At 35.4% G+C, this 21,650-nt stretch overlaps 1 protein-coding gene across 8 annotated transcripts in view; it reads right to left on the bottom strand.

The window, feature by feature from the left end:
- Nucleotides 1–1,618: 1,618 nt before the first annotated feature.
- Nucleotides 1,619–21,650, bottom strand: part of SHOC1 (shortage in chiasmata 1) — a 52,433-nt gene continuing 32,401 nt past the window's right edge. For 7 of the 8 annotated variants that reach the window (XM_031608336.2, XM_090131663.1, XM_031608334.2 and 4 more), the window contains 12 exons: nt 18,029–18,101; nt 16,763–16,832; nt 16,090–16,268; nt 15,509–15,614; nt 12,576–12,687; nt 11,478–11,599; nt 10,429–10,522; nt 9,286–9,417; nt 7,844–7,993; nt 6,145–6,316; nt 5,374–5,928; nt 1,619–3,075 (listed from right to left, as the gene is read on the bottom strand). In XM_031608336.2, coding sequence (XP_031464196.2) covers nt 2,975–3,075; nt 5,374–5,928; nt 6,145–6,316; nt 7,844–7,993; nt 9,286–9,417; nt 10,429–10,522; nt 11,478–11,599; nt 12,576–12,687; nt 15,509–15,614; nt 16,090–16,268; nt 16,763–16,832; nt 18,029–18,101 — 1,866 coding nt within the window. In that variant the 3' untranslated portion in view covers nt 1,619–2,974. The remainder of the gene's footprint in view (nt 3,076–5,373; nt 5,929–6,144; nt 6,317–7,843; nt 7,994–9,285; nt 9,418–10,428; nt 10,523–11,477; nt 11,600–12,575; nt 12,688–15,508; nt 15,615–16,089; nt 16,269–16,762; nt 16,833–18,028; nt 18,102–21,650) is intronic. The other variant, XM_090131661.1, reaches the window with a different exon arrangement.

The following is a 21,650-nucleotide window of genomic DNA, read 5'->3' as shown; positions in this document are numbered from 1 at the left end:
AGGTGCTTAGAAGCTCAGGCTGGGGTCAAAATATTCATCTCAGAGAGGGAAGGAGAGAGGTGAGAGTTTGCCTCGAATATCTTTGAACATCCGGCAATTGGCTATCAGCCACTCCCTCCCAGAGAAACCCTTTGTGTTTCCTTTTCTCACAGAATAAAACTTACCACTAGCAGCAACATTTGTTATTCTCCCTGACGCCTGGGTTCTGGAGTCACTGCTGAGCTGGCAGTGGGAGCAGTCAGACTGCCATGTGCAGGGGTGGGTGGCTGCTGCAAGCTGGTCAGTCTTGGCTCTTGCCTCTTGATTGCCCTGCCCTGCTCCATCTGGCATCTTCAGCTGAAACACCATACTCAACGTGTGTGGTGTGGACATACACTTTGGGTGTCTATGAAATAGAGAAAACATCTGAAGTTACAAGCAGCTGCCTCTCAGAGGCCTCAGGGGCCCCAGCCCCATGCTCCGCTGAATGGCACATAAACCAGACCTGAGTCTCTGTGGGATCCCAGCTGTGTCCATGCCTAACAACAGCAGCAGATGAAAGCCCTGCCCAGCAGGTGTGAGATGGGCTGGCAGCATGCTGGTTATGCTGAAGTCCCATGAAAGGAAGATAGAGGTTCAAATATCTGCAGAAGAGTGTGCTTGCTGCACTACTTGGTTTTCTGGGTACACACTGTATTAAGGCCTTCATAACCAATCTCTGCGTTCCACAGGATGCCTATGATAAAACTAATTAAATGACTGTACAAATCTGTACACATATGTGCCTAACATGAGCCACAGGGTCACCTTTTTTCTGTTGTCCCTCACAGTGAGAAGTACAGTGAGTTTACCAGCAAGGTCTTTTTTTTTACTTCTAGAGCTGTAACCTGCCAGGTCAAGTAGCATTTCACAAACTTGATTCAAGAAATGAGTCTACCTGCCACTGATGGAAGTCTGGTGATTAGGAAACCTCACACAAAAAATGCAATACAGTAACTGCATAAAGATCTCCCCAAATGTGAAGTTCTTATATAGGGCTGCTTTTTTCTCTTTTTGAGGGGAGGGCAAGGGAAGATTCGCATAGCACTGATTTTCCTCTACATTAAACAGAAAGGAATTAGGGGAAGAGTATCACATGTAATGAAGTTGTCATTAGGTATGTAAACTGTCAAAGATTGAAAGTCACAAATAGAGCAAAAATTAAACGGTCATTGCAAGCTCTTCTCCTACATTGCCAATATCTAAATGTATACTGACATTTTTCTACCTGTTAGAAACTGGCTGCAGATGACACTTGAATTTCTTTCACTAATTGAATGTAGGCAACATATCATTTGCCTTTGTTTTTGAAGGAATCAATAGATTATTTGAGCTAGCCTTTAATGAATGTGTACATAAAGTTCTGGTGCCAGCCTCTGTGTGAAAGGATATAAATAGATAGCTAGGGAGTGGCACTTGTAATTTTCTCCACTGTGGTCATCTGTGAATAAGTTTTTGCAGAGCTGCACTCTTAAAAGAAGAAATTCTTGAGCCTGGCAAGCTGGGAGACAGTTCTGAAAAACAGAGCCAAATCTGTGTTGTAAAGAGATGGAAAATGGTTAGGTCAAGCAACCACAAAAATGGGCCAGAAATAGTGAGCAAAATGCAACTTTTATTTTAGTAACTATTTTGTACTGGTCAAACATGGAAACACTGGCAAATTTATGATTCTACAGAAGATTTTATTAATACTACACATGAAAAGTATTTTCTGAAATCCTGCTAACAGTTTGGATACAAATAACCCGTGGATATTACTGTGAACCACGATTACTCCTGGAACTGACATGCTAGGAGTTCTCAGTTAACAATCAGAGAAGCCAAAGCTGCTCCTTTAAGAACTGGCTGTATTTATCCAGATAATGAACATGTGCTTAATGAAGACTCAATATCAGTAAATTATTTTACTGCAGGTCTGAACCATACATACATTTTTTTTCTGTTACTGTATTAAGCTTAAAAAGCAAAAAAAGCAAGTTTGAAAACTGACTCATCTGAATGAAAGTCACTGAACAGACACTAATTTTCTGAAGCTGGCAGAGTATGAATGCCAGCAGCAGCATGGAGTTACTCTCTACCACTGCCTCCACAAATATTTCTAGCTCTGTTGTCAAATCTTTTGATGGAGAATGGGGAGTCGGACACATCCTCTCTTCTTTTTGTTGTCTAATCTCCTGTGCTTTCTTGCTGTAGCCTAGAATTTCTGGTATTGTCTCCTAGATGATTCTCATCTTCTTTCACACAGAAGCAGTGTAGCAGGCTGAAAAATGGGTACATCAACAAACAGCCTCCACTAGATTATGTGGAAAGATAAAGCCACAGCGTTATCTTCTGAATCAAATCTATGAGAATCATAAACTTCAACTGTCTTTCATGTGCTGTCCATATAACAAGTGTGTTGTTTCTGAAGATTGATTATTACTAAAGCCACAGTCAAGCCATGAAGGAACTTATCACAGGGCTCCCAGAGGAGCTGTCAGAAGGAATGAAGTGGAATTGAACCCAACGGACAAACAGAAAGATCTCTTGCTTCATACGCAAGGAATTTCTAAGACTTTATCATCAGTTTTGAGATAAAGGCAAATACAGTCCTGCTGTAAAACATGGAAGCCTGCATGCTCAGGAAAGAAACATAGGTTGCTTGAAAACTCAACATACTTTAGCATGTTATTTCTTTTTTCTTTTTTTTTAAATAAAGAAATGACAAGGTAACTTTATACAATGTATATGAACAAACAGTTAAGTGTTTACATCAGTAATTCTCCTGCTTAGAGGAACTGGTTTGTTTAGTGAGAACTGAAAAAGAAATCCTTATTTAGTCAGAAATCCCAAACACTATTTTCCATTTAAAAATGAACAATAACAACAACAAAAAAATGTAATAAATTTACACTCAAATGGTTTAAGGATTGGGAAGAAAAAAAAAAAAGATGTGGCATGCAAGTCGCTATTAAATTCAAAAGAATTTAAGACGTGTTTGTCCATCAGCTCTTCCAGGTACTCTTTCATACATCAATCTCCTTTTTTTAAATCTTGGTACTTCTTCAAATCCCGAATCTGGTAAAGAAGTGGAAATTAAGTATCAGCATAACAAGCTAAAAATATAAACTCAGCTACATGTTTCTCAGAAGTAGTAACAGGCTTCAGCTTTAACAAGTATAGTTTGTATGAAAAACATTAAGCCCAAATCTAGACAAATTAAATATGTACAGATATTAACTGCTGTTTACAATCACTGATCAGTTTGATGCATTTTACCCCATAATAAATAATAGTATATAAAATCAACCTGCGCTGTGCTTAACCAGAATATTTCAGTATAAGTTTTCAAACTTATTTCTATTTCATTAATCCTACACTCAGTACAATTCAGTAATCACAGAAGCTAATTCTTTTAAAACAGAGACAGAAGTTGTTCAGTTGTTCCTAAGTTAGTTTAAGAAAGTATTTTATATTCTTAAGTATTTTTTACAGTAAAATATTTGGGAAGTTATTTTATCAGTACACTTTAATGGAAGAAAATTCTGTTTAGGCCTTACAAAATGTATTACAATAGAACTTTAACACTTATTAAATAATTTCATCTGTGTCAGTAAAAATAGCAGTTTAGAGTATTACCATTAATTATTTGAGGTTTAATTAATATTTTTTTCAGAAACTTACAGAAATCCTTGAAAGTTTCCAATGTGTCTTTCTAACACAACTCTGCATACATTTCCTAAATCTGAGATTTCAGAAAGCTTTCACTGTGTTGAAGTGGGGTTTTTTTGTATTTTTTTGCACAGCTTATTTGGTTTTTCCCTTGGCTAATGGATGAAAAAGTAAAACATGCCTGTTGTTCCAAAACATCAGGCAAATTCACTTACCCTTTTCTGATTTGATTCAGTTGTAAGTATACCTTTGCAATATCAGGCAAGAGTATCACAGAAAATTAATCAGTGGGAGATCACATATTGTTTTCAGAATACTGTAACAGAACCTGTTCTGATCAACTGAAACTACTATGGTTAGAATTTTCTGCTATCAGTGTCAGTTACAGGTTACTGAAATACTATTAACTATCCAGCAATACTGCAGGTCACAATTTTTATTCCAATGGAGATGCAAAAGGTCTACACGTAATTTCACTTGAGCATTTTAATTTTCATAGGCTGAAAATTGAAAGCAGTTCACCATATCCAATTAACTTTTCCCCTATTTAGTGCCAGAATTGCCTTAAGCAGCCCATTAAGCACAATGATATCAATTAGTTACATATGCTTTACATGAATGAGCCTGATTTAATTAGTGGAAGTATTTAATACTGCACTGACTTTGCTCTGTCACTGTGAGTTTTAACTACAGACAGTAACAGAGAAAACATAGATTAAATTATCTATACTAGGGGTTAGGAGGTTTATTTAAAAAGCTTAGCCTTATATTTTTTAAGAACTTGGCATTCTCCTTTTTAAGAAGTAGCAGATTAAAAAAAAAAAAGAAACAAAAACCTATAACATACAGTAAAACAATATTTAGTCTAATAGGGACTAAATATTTTCTTAGTTTTAAGGCTCCATGGATACATACCATGCCTTGTAAAAAATGCCTTAGGCTGTGTTTAGGATGGATAAGAAACTGTGTTTAGCCATGGATAAGAAAACAAAACAAACAAGCAAACAAAAACACTGCAAAAAAAACCCATAAAACAACATAAAACCAAGCTTGAAATTTATACGTAAAAGCACACTAAACTTTCTATTAGATGAAATATGCCTTGTAATAATTTCAAGATTCATAATTTAGCCCTGCAAAGAAGACGCAGGGGAGACCTCAGTGCAGACTTTCAGTATATAAAGGTAGCCTATTGTAAGAAAGACTGAGAGAGACATTTTACAAGGGCAAGTAGTGATCGGACTAGGAGTAATGATTTCAAAGATGGGAGATTTAGATTAGATAGAAGGAAGAAATTTTTTACTCAGAGGGCAGCCTCACAGAGAAGCTGTGGGTGTCCCATTCCTGAAGGCATTCACAGCCAGTTGGGATAGGGCCTTGGGCAGTCTGATCTAGTGGATGGTGACACTGTCCATGGAAGGAGGTTTGAGCTGGGTGGGCTGTAAATTCCCTTTCAACCCAAGCCATTCCATGATTCATATTTTAATTTCCTATTGCTCCAAATTGAACACAAATACTTAGGAATCTTTTATTACACAAGAAAAATAAGTAAGTGCAAGTGTTTTGCATAAGAGGAAACTGAATATTGTTAGATTGGATTAAATAATTATTTAAAGAAAATATGAAGTTGAGTTTTACAGATATTACTTTTTCCAATGAAGTTACTAATAAAATTTCAGCGAATTTGCCTTGCTTTGTCCATACCTGATATTTTTTTTCCTTTTGCCCCTAAGAATGGTGGACTTTGCTTTTTCCTTCCTGAAAGTTCTCGACCTTGGTTTTGGAAACACAGAGTTTGAATTTCATCTGGATCAACAAGGGAATCAGAGTGAATTAAGTTAGGTGCAAATGAATTGTATGTGCAAATGGATGAAAAGTCATTCCATGAAGTCTCATAAATCTGAATTTCTGGGCTCTTAAATGCTGTGCCTCTAAATTCTTCCAGAAAAGCTGTAGAGCTGTCAGGAGGTACACAGTCACTGAAAGTTGTAAAAAAACCTTTTTCAGAGTTTTTGGAGGAATGATCAGAGATAGAGTGTGTCCTGAAAGCCTGACCTTTAACGTAAAAAGAATTCATAGCATTTAGACGAGCAAAATCTCCACAGCCCTTTGGTACAACAAAGAAATTCTGTTTCCTCTCTGGAGCTACTTCTGAAAAACAAGGTCTCTTATGCATATAGCTTGAAAGGCCAGTGTTGATAAAACCTGGATTATGTTTCAATGGAAGAAATGTGTCTTCAGAATTCACATGAGATGGCCCTGGTGGAGAAAAAAATTGAATCATTCACTTTGAAAAATGAACAATTAGCATGTCTCTCTAAATTTTTCAGTAAAAAAAGGAATTCATTGAGCATTAAAATACTGTCTGCCCGTCATAACAATTCATATTTCAATGGTTAGAAAATAAAGATTCTAATATATTTAGTCTTTCACCTGGTTTCAGAGATGATACATTTTGGCAATAGTTCAAATTACCTGTGCTGGTTTGTGCCTTAGGCAGCAACTCTAAAGACTGAGAATTTTGCTTATAATCTGGATAGAGTCTTTTAAAGGTATTCCAGTTTTCTGGAAGTGATGAACTTTTCACTGTTGTTTTCAGTGGAGCAGCAGCATTTAAGCTGTACGAAGAGGTAATGTCACTAAAATGCTGAAACCAAATAAAAGGATTTGAGCAGTGTTTATAATGCAAGTCTACACTCTCAAATATGAAAGTTAAATAACTAGTAAAGATTCTAAAGCTTATATATAAATTTTTTTTACTGGAAATAAAAATAGAAGACTTGGTAATATAAGTCACTTATGGTAGACAATGTGCTTCCAGTCTTACATCTATAAACAGATTAATAAACAGCATGTTACTTGAACCACAAGAAACCAGTATCATAGTATATTCTCTTTCATGTGTTAGGACTGGAAAAAGTGGCATCTGCAATGTATTGGTGCATTTCACATGTCATGGAAGGATTAAAGTAACTTTTCACTCAGTAAATACTACTATACACACACATGATTACTATAATAACATGTATAAGTTAATAGTGCCCAAATATCTTTTCCCTAGCTCTTTCACCTTAAATGAATGATTTAGAAAAGCAGGATGTCCCCCCCTTTTAGAATAGAATCATAGAAACAGAATAATAGAATAGCTCAGGTTGGAAAAGATGTTATAGATAATTGAGACCAACCACAGCCTAACCATACTGCCCTAGCTCCAACAACCCTCTGCTAAATCATGTCCCTGAGCACCACATCCGGATGGTTTTTAAACACATTCAGGGATGGTGACTCAACCACCTCCCTGGGGAGCCTATTCCAGTGCTTAACAACCCTTTCTGTAAAGAAGTTTATCCTAATATCCAACCTAAACTTACCCTGGCAAAACTTGAGGCCATTTCCCCTCATCCTGTCACCTCTCACCAGTGAGAAGAGATCAAACCCACTTTCACAGCAATCATCTTTCAGGTATTCAAAGAGAGCAGTAAGATCTCCCCTCAGCCTCCTCTTCCTCAGACTGAACAGACCCAGTTCCTTCAGTTGTTCCTTGTAGGGCATATTCTCCAAGCCAAGCTGACTATAATGAGTCAGTAATTTTCTTGGACTTGGCCCAACTGAAAACAGTAGCAGCAAACAATTGCAGCTGCAGACAGAATTTCAGACACTTTAGCGGACAGAATTATTCCTCTTAAACTCAAAGGGCTCTCTCAAATGATTCATGTGGTGAGGTTGTACTCAGTGGTGGGTTATACTACTGTGCAAGCAAATGGATGGCAGGAGGAAAAGGGAAGAAGAAAGGAAAGCAACTGGAAAACAATTCTTGTTTTATAGAGATGTATAAATACATATGCTCAGAAGATATTTGATATGATAGAGCTTAGACTTTTTTTTATTTAATTTTTCAGAGTATTTTCCCAGTTAAGAAATTTTTTCCAGTACTAATAACCTTCACAAAAACATAATGATGACTCAACAAAATCTGCTGAGAATTAGCGAGGACATTAATTTAAATATGAACAATACATTGAAGTTCTGAAAGTAATAAAACATTAATTTATTTTTGATGACACTAGAAAATAGCCATGTAGCATCAGATTAAAAAAAAAAAAAAAAAAAAAAAGAGGAAGAATGACAACTGTGCAAATAGTCCAAGATAAAACATAAATTACTTTTGACTGACCTTTAGAACTTTTTTTGGAACCTCTGGTAGTAATTCCTGAAGTTGATCAAAGCTTGCCAGAAAGAGCCTGTTCAAAGAAGATTCCTTCTTTAACATCAGCTGAGCAACCAGAGGGTTGATACAAGGAAAAGTAAGCAAGCATTTCTCCATCTGGAAATAGAAATAATTTTGTCAGATGTTTATTTTTCTTTCTTCAGTGACATTCCTATCAATAGGTCACATCATATAACTAGATCTTTGAATCTGTGCAGTTTTGGATAGGTGTTTTATGCCATTCACATGAATTTTATTTTATTTTTACTACTTTTTTTAACAGTGTACAATTCTTGTTAAAAAGTAAATTTTGAAAACTAATTTGATAAAAAAGAAGTACATTAAAAAAATATTTCTGTACTATTTTTATATAAATCAGTGAATCACTCAAACTTGATTTCTAAACACACTACCAGATTTACTGTTTATTCTCTGGTTTGATAAGAATTATTTACTTCAAGATAAACCAACAAAACTATCTTATTTTACAAAAGTTACATTTGTAAACAGCAATGAGACAAGTGCCAGAAGGAGGAATTGCTGAACGTCACACAAGGGGCAGTAACTTGAAAACTGTGTTATCTAAAGAACATCAGCTTCCAATTCTTGACTTTCATAAAGATCTGCATTCAACACATCAGGACCTAATGCCTTTAACAGAGATGAAATACAACCAATGACTTTCCTCAGTCTTTTTTTTTAATCAGTATCTTTAATTTCTAATTTGGAAGAGTTATAATCCAGTATTTCCCATTTGAAAGACCATGCCAAGTACTTATTCAAAATGCTTTTGAATTTTGCAAACTCTAAAAAGTATCCTGACTTTTTAATAGTTCAGGCTTTTTATGTAAGATGACTAAATCTGCATTAGGTTTAATTTGGAAATCTCAACACACTAGACAACATCAATATTTAAACATAATTGGTGGATGTGGTCCAGTAATATCTATTTCCAAATACTGTATGAGGAATTAAGCAAATTTTATCAGCTTGTCGTAAAACAACTCTGTAAGCAACTTCACTGACTTCAGTAATGGATCATTATCAGTGAACTTGGCTTACTGCCCAAGTGAGCCACTATATCTTTATCTTTTACAGTGTGGATAGTTCTCCAAATGTAGTGCTGAAAGGATGTCAGTCTCACATAATAGCCTAGAGGTGTGAAGGATAAATTTCTCTGAAGATTCATTGTGAAAGCACGGGGAAAATCCTAATTCTGCTAACAAGGATGACTGATGTCAGAAGCTTTACATACATGTGTGTTTATGTATCTGTAACATACATACATATGCACACATATATATGAAATGTATAAATTAATTAATATAACAACACATTAAAAAAATCACATAGAACTTAGTCTGAGAAACAGGAATAAAACAGTGTAACGTAGAATAAAGTTAAATAACCTCAGATGGCAAGACTGAAAGCCAAGATTTGTCCAGCCATTCATGAGGACTGAAAGCAGATGTCATCAAAATGTTGTCAGCTATTTGACGAATTAGCAGTGCTGCCTCTTCAATCCCTGGTGTAAGAACTACCTAGAAGTAATAATAATAATTTTGGGTAAAGCCTATACTAAGGAATAAAACTCCAAATGTCTTAATTATCAGTACTAGTTAGCAGATGGAAAAGCTTAACTGTGACCCTAGGCACAGTAGCTGGTAAGGTGGACTAACTAATCCAGATCTATTATGAACTTCAACAACTGGCCACAAATCTGGCTCCAAATTACACTCCTTATTTATACAAATAAATTTATACAAATCCAATGTAGGCAAAATTTAGTTTCTTCTATAGATCTCTTACATGTTATCAGATCTATTGGTATGAATTCAAAACAGGCAATTCTGAAATGCCCAGAATAGTTTAAGAAAATAAAGATGTGCAACCCTTTGAAAAGATAGGCAACTTTCAAACAAATTGTCAACTAAACTGCTGTATAAATGAATTGAAAAAATCTTTAACTTACCCAGAAAATTTTGAACCAAACATTAATATGTAAAAAAGTTTTTTTTAAATTGCCTAAAAAGGCTACTTCTTGCAAAAGGAAGACAGACAAAATTTTTGACCCATTTTTAAAATGTGAATTATTCCAGATCAGCAATTTTTTTAATTATAAAGAATAAAAGCATAATATTTGTAGTCACATAATAAAAAATGTGACAAGATATCTGACATTACAGAGAAAATGTACACTTTCTTTTCCTCTATGTTAACAACAATATTAACTCAAAACTTCAAATTAAGGCATTAATAGGATAACAAGAAGATTAATACACGCTCTAGTATTCATAAAATTAAAGGTACAACCTCATTCCAGTTGTAAAATATTGTCTAGCTTCTGCACAAATCTGATTCAGCTTGTACTGGAGTCTATCAGAGTTTTTACTGACTTCAGAAGTACTGAACTGAACTCCTTTATCTTATTTTCTGAATTTTGAATTGTTTCCTGTTTCTGCTGTTGAAAGTGCTCTTTAATAGAATACTTTGGACATAGAGAAGACTAAAATAGAAGAACTGTTACCAAAAAAAAAAAAAAAAAAAATTACCTTCACTTCAAAGTCTTCTGTCTTCTGTGTAAATTCTATTAAAGTGGCATAAATTAAGACAAGGCTGAGAAGAGTATCTCCCCTGAGACTGTATCTGTAAGAACAGTTTAAATAGACCATTAATATTTTATATGCACATAATAAATGTGACTTGTCTGTTCTGTGTGTTAATAAATTTCTGTTCTATTTCCTGTAATTCAGAACATTTGTACATTTCCTTGAACATTATTATCTGTGAAAAGATAACAAGGATGTGTGAAATGACTGACTACTGAAGGAAACATTGTAAAGAAGAAAATGGAGCCAGCTAACAGCAAAGAAAGCCTGGCCTAAAGCAAAAAGGCTGAATCAGGGTCAGTCACTGGAGAAAAATTATACACAAAGGAAAAGTGAAGCATGAAAGATTAACCACTTCCTTAGAGAAAAAACCTTGCAATAGGTAATGAAGGATTTCTTGAGAGCTATATCAATAAAAGTAGTACTTCCAGAGCAAAAAAACCTACTGATAGGAAGAATACTTGAAGAATATCTCCCTCTTGGAAATGATATACACTAATGCTAACATAGAAATAATTCATAACCATGTAATTATAGTGATTAATTTACTTAAAACACTTCAAAAGCATAGTTGCTGTTGATAATATCTTTAATACTGTGAATGTTCTGGACCTGCTGATTTGAAATATTTAATAAAAACTTGCCGTATATTAGAGTTACCTGACTCAAAGACTCCTGTTTTATTACAACAATTTCTTTAATTTTTTGTCTTGTGGAAGACTAGAAAAAATATAACATTTGAAAATCAACCTTGCTAGGTTTGGGGAGCCTCCACTGAGTTTTTTAGTGGAGCTCATGACAACAATGTAACAAGGTGAAAAGATTGAAGCAGGTAAGAAATACAAACCTAGAAATTCATATTCTTTGAAGAGAAATGTGTCCCTACAGAGAAATTCAAATAACAGAGTTTTAGCTTGTTCTAGCATGCAGCATTCTTTAGCAATAGCTTTGTTTTAAAAATAATGAGACAGCAAAAGATTTTATTTACTTACTCCAAACTTAGTCTTTCTCTGGAGCAGAAAACAACCCAACAGCATGTATACTGGAGTGATAATGCTATCAGCTTCAATATTACATTGTCGCAGGAATTCTCATGATTTAATTCATCCATATTCTACCATGAAATTAATATAAAAAGTAAAAATTAGATAAACATATTACCATGGCTGTCACAACCTTTTCATATGCATTGCTGTATTATACATGAGTTATATCAAACATCATCATGAGTTAGATCAAACATGTTTATAGGTAAATAATATAAATAACAAAGACATATCTGAGAATCATAAAGATTCTAATCAATTTCTTCATACCTTTTTATTCATCCTGTGAAACAGAGACATTACTTTTTAAGATGTTCTAAGATTTTGGGAAGTTTTAACGATGCAAAATACTGTTGCAAACTCCCACAGTAGTTAACATAAGTTATATAAATCACATTATACCTACAGGGAATTTATAAAGTACAGCACTGCTAATTGCATAAGCACTTCCAGTAAATAGCATGTAGGAATACTATCTGCACTGAGCCTGCTATCCTATTTGATTATTTTATTCTTTATCAGTAACTGCTCTTCTACACATTGAGACACTTGTCTTGCTATGTAACAGAATTTACATACCATCCCATTATCTAAGAATTTCTTATTTTTATAAAAAGCAGAATTAATTATTTTCTAAATTAATTCTAAACTAATAAATTTATTTTCTAAATTATTAACTATCTGAAATGGGAAGAATTAACACGCAGAGTGGTATGAGAATATAGTCACACTTAACTGGTTATTACAACATTCATGTGTACAGTCTTATCCTCAGCTACATATTTTAACCATATTTATACAATCAATTTGAAGTGAAATGTAATACTTCTGTGAAAAATGTCAGCAGTGAGAGGAGAACATTTTTTAGTTAGTCAAGCTGGCATAAACTTAATTTTGGAGTTAACAAATTTGGAAATAATTTGTGTCATGAGAAAATGAGTGATTTTGATATTATTAAGAACAAAAGATACATTAGAAATGTGCAGACATGGTCAAGAAGTGATACATCCCACTGTAGAAGTTGAACACAATTTCATTTTGTACCTGCAAGAAGATAGCAGTACATTCATCCACTGTCAACACAACATATTGGTCTGTATCTCCAAGTAGCCTTAAGGAGTAACTGCAGCTTCTTTCAACAAAAGTAATGCTGTAGCTGAATAAGTCAAATTCTGTTATTGAAGCTCAGTTAAATAAAATACTGAACTTTCTTAAAGGAAATGAACACATTCATCTCTTAATACAATTTTTATGGTTATGTGTTGTTTTAATATTGGGATCTTTCTCAAATGATCAGGTTAACTTTGAGCCACACTCACAGAATAAACATAATTGTAGAAGTAACATATTGAAATACTACTAGGCTAAAACCTGCTAGACTCCTGAGCCAAGGGGCACAAATTGGAATGAATGATCTCTGAGGTCTTTTCCAATATAGGTGATTCTAATTCAATTACATTATTAGCCTCATGGCATTGACCTTGACATTTGACAGTTGGTGGCCCTGCATGTGGCAGGAGGGTTGGAGATCCATGATCCTTGAGGTCCCTTCCAACCCTGGCCATTCTGTGATTCTGTGATTCTGTAACTTACACTCTTTGAGATCATAAACGATGTATTAAAGAACTAAGATAAATAAATACTTACACTGATGTTTATGGGACAATAATTAAAATCTCAACTTCTTTCAGAGTAATTGCATGTATATTGCATTTCTTTCCTTCCTTTCACAATTGTGCACCACAAGGAAAGCAAACTGGGTGAAAAATTACTGATTGCTCTTTGCATGAGGCTAAATTTTTTTTGACTGACAGAAAGCTGCCAGTAGCACAATGCTGTTTTACAAGCAATGCCAGCAAAAACTCACTGAATGAGCACTGCATGTTTAGAAATTTAGAGGAGTCTTAGCTGTCTGAGGTGGGAAGTAAAGGAGAAATGAGTCACATTAATTGGCCCCATCCCCAGAAAACACAAAGGACCAGAATCTACTAGGAAAAGGTTTCCTGAAAACTTGTATGGACAGCATATTCAGCCATGAGCTGAAAGGGAAACTGTAAGCATCTCTGAAACTACTTATTTATTTAGGTGAATGTGAAGAGGATCTGCTGGGAAACTACTGAAAATCATCTCCGAATATTTAGCTAGTGGCCAAGCGAATAGTGAACTTGAACAGGTCCATCTTCAAAAGTGTATTTCAAATGGAATGTTCAAATTTTGAACTTTCAGCATTATTTTTTCCTGTTAAACTGCAATTATACAGATAACAAAAACTAGAAAGTCTCTTCAACAGCATGGTGAAATTAATGACATGCATCCCTGACAGTAGGTTTAATAGATGACACTGCTATTTCTCTTTTTTCTTTCATTTTTTCTAATTTTTTGGGTAGAAGACTGTCTTAGTGTGTATTTATTACTAGGAAAATTAAATGCAAGAAAATTATGCCAAAGAAAACGATACACATGGGCAATGTTCTACAAATATGCAAATGTTTGTACAAGCTGAAGAGGTGTTCAAAATTAAGCAAATATTAAATCTTAAATGAACAATGAATGTATTTACTTGTTTATTTTTAATTTAGTTTCTTCCAAAAGTTGTGATACATCAGAAAATGAAACTTTTACATTATTTGTAGTATTTAGGTACTTAAAAATCCAAAAATACAAAGCAATTTTTACGAAGAATTAATACACTCTTCAAAGCATGAAGAAGTGGGGAAGCAAAAAATGTGTTTTGTTGATGACATTGTAATTTTCAGGGAAAACAGACAACTAAAGTAGTTGTTTTCATAAAAAGTTCCAGCTCATCTAAAAATTAAAATGTCAACATATCCTTTGGTTGACATATGCGTGAATCTATAGAATAAATGAACTGACTTCAGCAGAAAAGCTATCTTATTGTCTCTTGCAGTGATAATACTCTAAATTTGGTAGTGTATTTTACATCAGGAAGATTATACACCTTTATCAATGACCTAGACAGTGGGATTGAGAGCACATTTGCTGATGACACCAAGCTGAGTAGTGCAGTTGACACAACAGAAGAGAGGGCTGCAATCCAAAGGGACTTGGAGAAGCTTGAAAAGTGGGCCAACGTAGGCCCAAAAAATGTGAACATCTCAAACATGATTCAAGAAGGCCAAGTGCAAAGTGTTATATTTAAATTGGGGCAATTGCAGATATGAGTACAGACTGGAAGAACTCATTGAGAACAGCTCTGCTGAGAAGGCCTTTAGGTAATTAGTGACTGAAGAGCTGTTCGTGAGCCAGCAGTGTGTGCTTGCAGACCAGAAGGCTGACTAGATCCTGAGCTGCATTAAAAGAGGGTTGGCCAGCAGGGCAAGGGAAGTGATTGCCCCCTTCTGCTTTGCCCTCACAAGGCCCTTCCTGGAGTACTGCGTACACACCTAAGGTGCCCAACACAAGAAAGATATGGAGCTAATGGAGTAAGTCCAGAGGAGATCACGAGGATCATCAGACAGCTGGAGCACCACTCCTATGAAGATAAGCTGAGGGAGCTGGGCTTGTTCAGACAGAAGATAATATTCTGAGGGAGACCTCACTGCAGCCCTCAAATACTAAAAAGGAGCTTATACACAGCAAGGAGAGCTACTTTTTGTTGGTCTGATAGTGATAGGACAAGGGGAAATGGGTTTTAAATAGAAGAGGACAGGTTTGGATTAGATGCTAGGAAGAAATTCTTCTCTCAGAATGGTAGGGCACAGACACAGGCTGCCCAGAGAAGCTGTGGCTCCCCCATCTGTAGAGACATCGAAGGACAGACTGAATGGGCCCTGGGCAGCCTGATCCAGTGCCTGATTTAGTGCATGGCAACCCTGTCCGTAACAGAGGAACTGATCTGTAAGATCAATCCCCCTTCCAACCCAAAGAAGGGATCTATATCCTAGAAAACTGGTTCTATATCCTGTAAAGCTGAAAGGTAATTAGTCAGTAAGATTAAACAGGTCACTTTCACTCACTTAGATTCCAAAAGCTGAAGAAAATCTGGCATGTTAAGAAGACCTTCAGTGGTGAGAAACACATAAGGAATCTGTACCTCCAGAAGAGAAGAGCCACACTGATTTCCTGAAACATTTTGCATACGTAAGATAATAGTTTAGTGAGCAAAAGTTTCAATAAATATTTCAGTATTCAAATTGATGTATGTTCAAAATACGCAGCTTTTATTCATCCCCATTATAATGCTTCTATTATATGCTATTTTTTTTCCCCCAAAATTAAACTCTTCTGAATCCCTTTCAAACTAAGCTCTAGCTTAGATTTATTCTTTTAGATTCACAGCATGAGGAAGGGTAGATACAGCTTTTATCAACTGTCAACAACTTGTAAACTTAGCAGAAGTTTACTACCACATTCTGTCCAAGCATATTATCATATACCCAAGAAAAACATCTTCCTATCTTTCTATATAATACAATCAGCAATATTTGCCTAGTTTTATCCTGCATAATTTATGATTCATTCTCATCCCACACACAAATGAAGCATTTCAGAGAATAGAAAATACTTTTCTCTTGTATGTCCAATTGTTTGCACTTACCCATTTGCACTGTTACAGGGAGGATGGTTTTAAAAGTCATGTATGTAATATTTAGATTTTCACACATTTTTTTCCAGCAAGAGTTTTCAGAATAATCATATTCTATCACTAATGAGAAGAGTCTCCAGGGGAAGTCAGCTCCAATGTTCTGATTCTGTATAATAACACAGGCATATCTACTGAGGATATAAAAAAAAAAAAAAAAAAAAGAAAAATGTGTTCAGGTACAACTACATTCAGAACAAAATAAACAAACACACTTTTACTTTGAAGAATTATGGTTGTTTGAGGTCTGTTCAGAAACCCTTCCTAAATTTAAAAACTGTAATTGCTTTAAAAAGTCATTTCAAAATTTAAAGCTGCACTCTCCCATACTCCAATTATCTACTTAAACAATTCCTATCTTTCTGCATACTCCACTTTGTCATTATTTCAGCCTTACACCTTTTATTTTACACACTGGAGAGTTTTTCTAAAACACTTATGTGCAATTGCAAGAGGAATTCCTATGAGCCTTGTAACTAAGCATTTTGCTGGAGTTTGGACAAAATTTTCTCTTCTGAAAATATATCTAGAACAAGATACTACAATGAAAATGAACAAAAGTTTTACTGAAGAAAACCATGAGAAAGGTCTTCTGGCTCTGTTCTTTAGAATCTAGATTTTAACTTACTTGCTGATGATATCTTTATATCCCAGAATCTTTCCCTTTTTCTCAGAATCCAAATCAATAGCTTTTAAACCTGCATAAAAATTATTGAAATCTTAATCAAATACAATGTCTTCTGCTAGTACAAATCTAGTACGGAATGAAGCATTTTTTGCCATTAAGTTTTAAATTCCTGTATGCTTTTTGTATGCTCTAGGTCTTGCAAACATGACTAGAAGATGCAGTTAAGAAAATTGTTATTTGTGTAACATGAAGGCCTCTTTTGAAAAGTTTAAGTTAGTTGGATTGGCTTGTGTTTGAAATCAAGTCTTAAGAAATGGAAACAAATTGAACACTTAACAGTAAACATTATTATAATTAGTAATAACATTGTGAATGTCTCCTTCCTTTAAACTATTCTGAAAGATAAGTTGTCATTTTTTTAAAGAGCAAAGGAAATTCAACTTTATTTTAAAAAGCAGAAGAACGTTACAATACATGGCGTTGTTAACATTTAAGCAAAAAGTCACAAAAGCAAGTTTTAAGAAACAACATGAAAAGAATCAGTGACTTGCCCAATTCATAAGTACAGGCTCAAATATCAATCTTCTGAAACACTTTTTTCTACCAAATGAATCTATGTTGAAAAAGCTTGTATAATGATTACACGAAAGTAAAATGATAACAGTGTTGCTTTATCAGTGAGACTGGGGGAGAGGAAATCCATGTTTTTTTCTTGATTGTAATAGTTTGTTAATGATGATGCTCATGTATTTAGCCTTGTATTTAACATACAAGGTCAGAAACAAGTGGTGAAAGGAAATTATGACCTACACCAAAAGCCTTATGTCAGAAAATTTACTTAAGACTTCTAAATTATCCTTAAACTTGGCATGGAAGGAAGAATACTTCTGACCCACAATCAAATATAAACAGATAATCTGAGCAACCGATACAATTATATTAGGCAATGGATGCCACATATACTTTCCGTTCTGTTAATTACATTTTTTGACCTGACGCATGACTCTCATTCTTTTGTAACAAGACATTATAACAGAAATCTCAAAGAGACAAAAAAAAACCAAACACATTAGAAATGAGGGAGGGGAGTGAAAAGGAAGGTTTATAGAAGAGTTTGGAAACAGAAAAAAAGTGAGAAAAGTACATAAAAATGTCCCAGTGAAGAGAAGGATGAGAGACATTTGAAAAAGCGCTTAAAGAGGAAAATAACGAAGCACAGAATACACAGACTTTTTCTTTCAAAAAAAGATTAAAATAATTATTTACCTTCTAGTCTAGATACAGTGTGAATGAGAGCTGCTTTTTCTCTCTCAGAGTCCATTCTTAATATGATTAGTATCTGGAAGAAGACAAGTTAAAGAAGTAAAAACAAACCTTTTAGTCTACTTAATATCTTTCTTTCTGCTTTGGGGAGGAAAAAAAAAAAAGAGAGAGAGAGAGATTGACTAAGCATGTGTCAAAAATGGAAATATCAGAATTTTCCAAAATTACAAGTACCTGCAAATATTATTACCATATTTGAAAAATTACACTATGGGAGACACCAGTACTTCAGTTTTATGGACCGATCTCTTCTAATAGAAGTCTGAAATCTGAATTTTTAAATCAAAGGAAAAATGATTTTAAAAATACTAAGACAGTACACTGCATTATTACTGTTGCAATAGACAGATTATTACTGTCACATTAGAGATGTTATCCCTATGGAGGCGAAACTTAAACTGAAGATATTTAGAATTAAGGTGGTGATGTACTGCAGGGAGGCACTACATCCTTCCATACCAATTAGAAAGATTTTCCCGACTGTAAATGGAGAGTTTTGAAGTATCACTTCTAAAGCCAGATTACATTTGATAGTTGCTAAGCATTGCTGAAGATGGAAACACTGAAAAGATTAGAACCCAGCAAATAATCATACTCTGGTCATTACTGGAAAATATGTTTACCTTATCCAAAATTTTGAAAGGTACAAACTGAATTTGTATTAAATAATCAAAACATTTAAATAAGAATGTGTACACACATACTGGGCTTACACCAGACCTTCAGCTTCAGACAGGATGACATCTGAACTGGTATGAAATTTTGTATGCACTTTTCTTGGGACAAACAAGATAAGATTTTAAAGAAGGCTCATAACTAATCTAACTCTAAGACCTAAGGGCACAAGATAATTATATATGTAAATGTCAAAACTCTATTAGACTTTTTTAGAAAATAACTTCTGGACATCTATCCACCTGACAACCTTAAAAAAGACAAATTTCCACATGCTGCTGAAGAGAACAGCCACCTGCCAACCCAGTGGTTCCTGTCAAAACAGATTTGGACATCTGTAACTTAAAATGCAGATCTGCTTTTTGACTGCATCACTGAACAGCATACTCAGGACATCCTGTTGTGAGCTAGATTATATATTTTTAGTGATATCCTACATAATCATGTGTAGAAATAAAACAAAGTGAAACAGAAAGATCAGAAATTCATTTCAGATTTGTTTCTTTTGTTTTGTTAGTACCTTATTTTTACAGAAGAGATTTCCTATTCTGTAACCATCAACAATAAATTTGGCTCATTAAAGGCTAACTAGATTATCATGTTTCATACTGTACTAACAGATGCTGATGTGATATGACAGAGTAGGAAATGACTTATGTAATACAGCTTTCACTTTGCATTAAAACCAGAATACTTCTGTCTCTTCTGTTTGACTGAGACCTGTCACTGAATGTCAGTGAAGCATGAATGATAATTTTGAATAAAATCATGTAAACTCTGAAATTCTACAGACACAAATTTAAGTCAAACTGGCAAATCAAAAATTATTTTTCAAAGCTTTAAAAATTGCATCTAGTGGAGTTGATAAGAAAGGTAAAATTGTCAATGAGCTGGCATCAAAATGACAAAGTTGTCATAAGTCCCCTAGCACAGCATGATCTTAGTAACAGAAAGCAAAATGCATTATGATTAAGAACAAGAAAATGATGATAAAATCAATATACAGGTACTAACGAAAGATAAACACCCAAACAATTAATAATATTTTGTTTTAGGTGCTTCATATCCAATTTAAATTCCAATATAACAACTTGTTGGACTTTTAGCACACCTATGGTGGGGGCAATCCCAAGAGTAAGTCAAGTGCAGGTTGGGCAATAAGTGCATTGAGAGCAGCTGAAGGGGCTTACAGAAAAGGTGAGAAGAAACTATTCATTAGGGATTGTGGAAACAGGACAAAGGGAAATGGTTTTAAATTAAAAAATATAAATTTAGGTAAGATCACAGAATCACAGAATTGCCAGGGTTGGAAGGGACCTCAAGGATCATGAATCTCCAACCCTCCTGCCACATGCAGGGCCACCAACCATCCCACCTAATGCTAGACCAGGCTGCCCAGGGCCCCATCCAGTCTGGCCTTGAACACCTCCAGGGATGGGGCATCCACAACCTCTCTGGGCAGCCTGTTCCAGCACCTCACCACTCTCTCTGTAAAGAATTTCCTCCTGATGTCCAACCTAAATCTCCCTTCCCTCAACTTAAAACCATTTCCCCTTGTCCTGCTGTCACTCACCCTTTCAAAGAGCTGATTTCCCTCCTGTTTGTAGGCTCCCTTTAGGTACCGAAAGGCTGCAGTGAGGTCATCACATAGCCTTCTTTTCTCCAGGCTGAACAAGCCCAGCTCCTTCAGCCTGTCCTCATAGGGGAGGTGCTCCAGTCCCCTGATCATCTTTGTGGCCCTCCTCTGGACCTTCTCCAACAGTTCCCTGTCTTTCTTGTACTGGGGGCTCAACACTTGGACACAGTACTCCAGATGGGGCCTCACAAGAGCAGAGTAGAGGAGAACAATCACCTCCCTGTCCCTGCTGGCCACCCCTCTTTCGATGGAGCCCAGGATACCATTTGCCTTCTGAGCTGCAAGGGCACACTGCTGGCTCATGTTAAGTTTTTCATCTATCAAGACCCCCAGGTCCTTCTCCACAGGGCTGCTCTCAAGGACCGCTCCTTCCAGTCTGTATGGATGCCTGGGATTCCTCCGGCCCAAGTGCAAAACGCTGCACTTTGCCATGCTGAAACTCATCAGGATCATCTGGGCCCACCTTTCTAGCCTCTTGAGGTCCCTCTGAATGGCATCCCTTCCTTCAACCATGTCGACCGCACCACTTAGCTTGGTGTTGTCAGCAAACTTGCTGAGGGTGCACTCAAGATATTTGGAAGAAATTCTTCATTGTGAGGATGGTGAAGCTGAGGCCCTGTCACAGGTTGCCCAGAGAAGCTGTGGATGCCCCATTCATGGAGGATTAAGGCCAGGATGGGTGGGGTTCTGGGCAATCTGATCTGGTGGGTGGCATTCTTGTCCTCAGCATTGGGTTTGGAACTGAATGGGCTTTAACATTTCTTCCAACCCATTCCATGATTCTTTGATTCTATAGTTTTCTTTTCTTGAAAGTTAAATCACGACATGTTCTCTTAACAGAGTCAAAAGAAGTGAAACATGAGAAAGAACTAAAATAAATGAAAATAAGCTTGAAGATTTGGGGATTTTTTCGGCTGTGTCTTCAGTAGCATAAGTTCTATTGCAAAATGTCAAGATTTTTAAATATATATATAGTATATATATATTTTTTTCATTTCTGTTTTATTATGTGGGAAGTGTTCTGTAAGTAAATAATAAATAATACACAAATGAAAATGGTATTATTCCCTGCATGAAATGACTCAGAATATTCACATTTCCAGAAAAAAAAACCCACCCTGAAACTAATTAATTCCACAGTTCTATTATCAGTGCCATAACCATGCCTCACAGGTATTTACTCATATAAATGTAATATGGGGAATTTGGGCAGATACATTTGTCAAGGAGAGACTATGGAAAACAACAACCATA

Source organism: Phasianus colchicus, chromosome Z (assembly GCF_987193195.1).
Source record: "Phasianus colchicus chromosome Z, bPhaCol1.hap1.1, whole genome shotgun sequence".
Taxonomy (NCBI): Eukaryota; Metazoa; Chordata; class Aves; order Galliformes; family Phasianidae; genus Phasianus; species Phasianus colchicus.
Note: the sequence above shows the minus strand (reverse complement) of the source record. Positions and strands in the feature narration are given on the sequence as shown.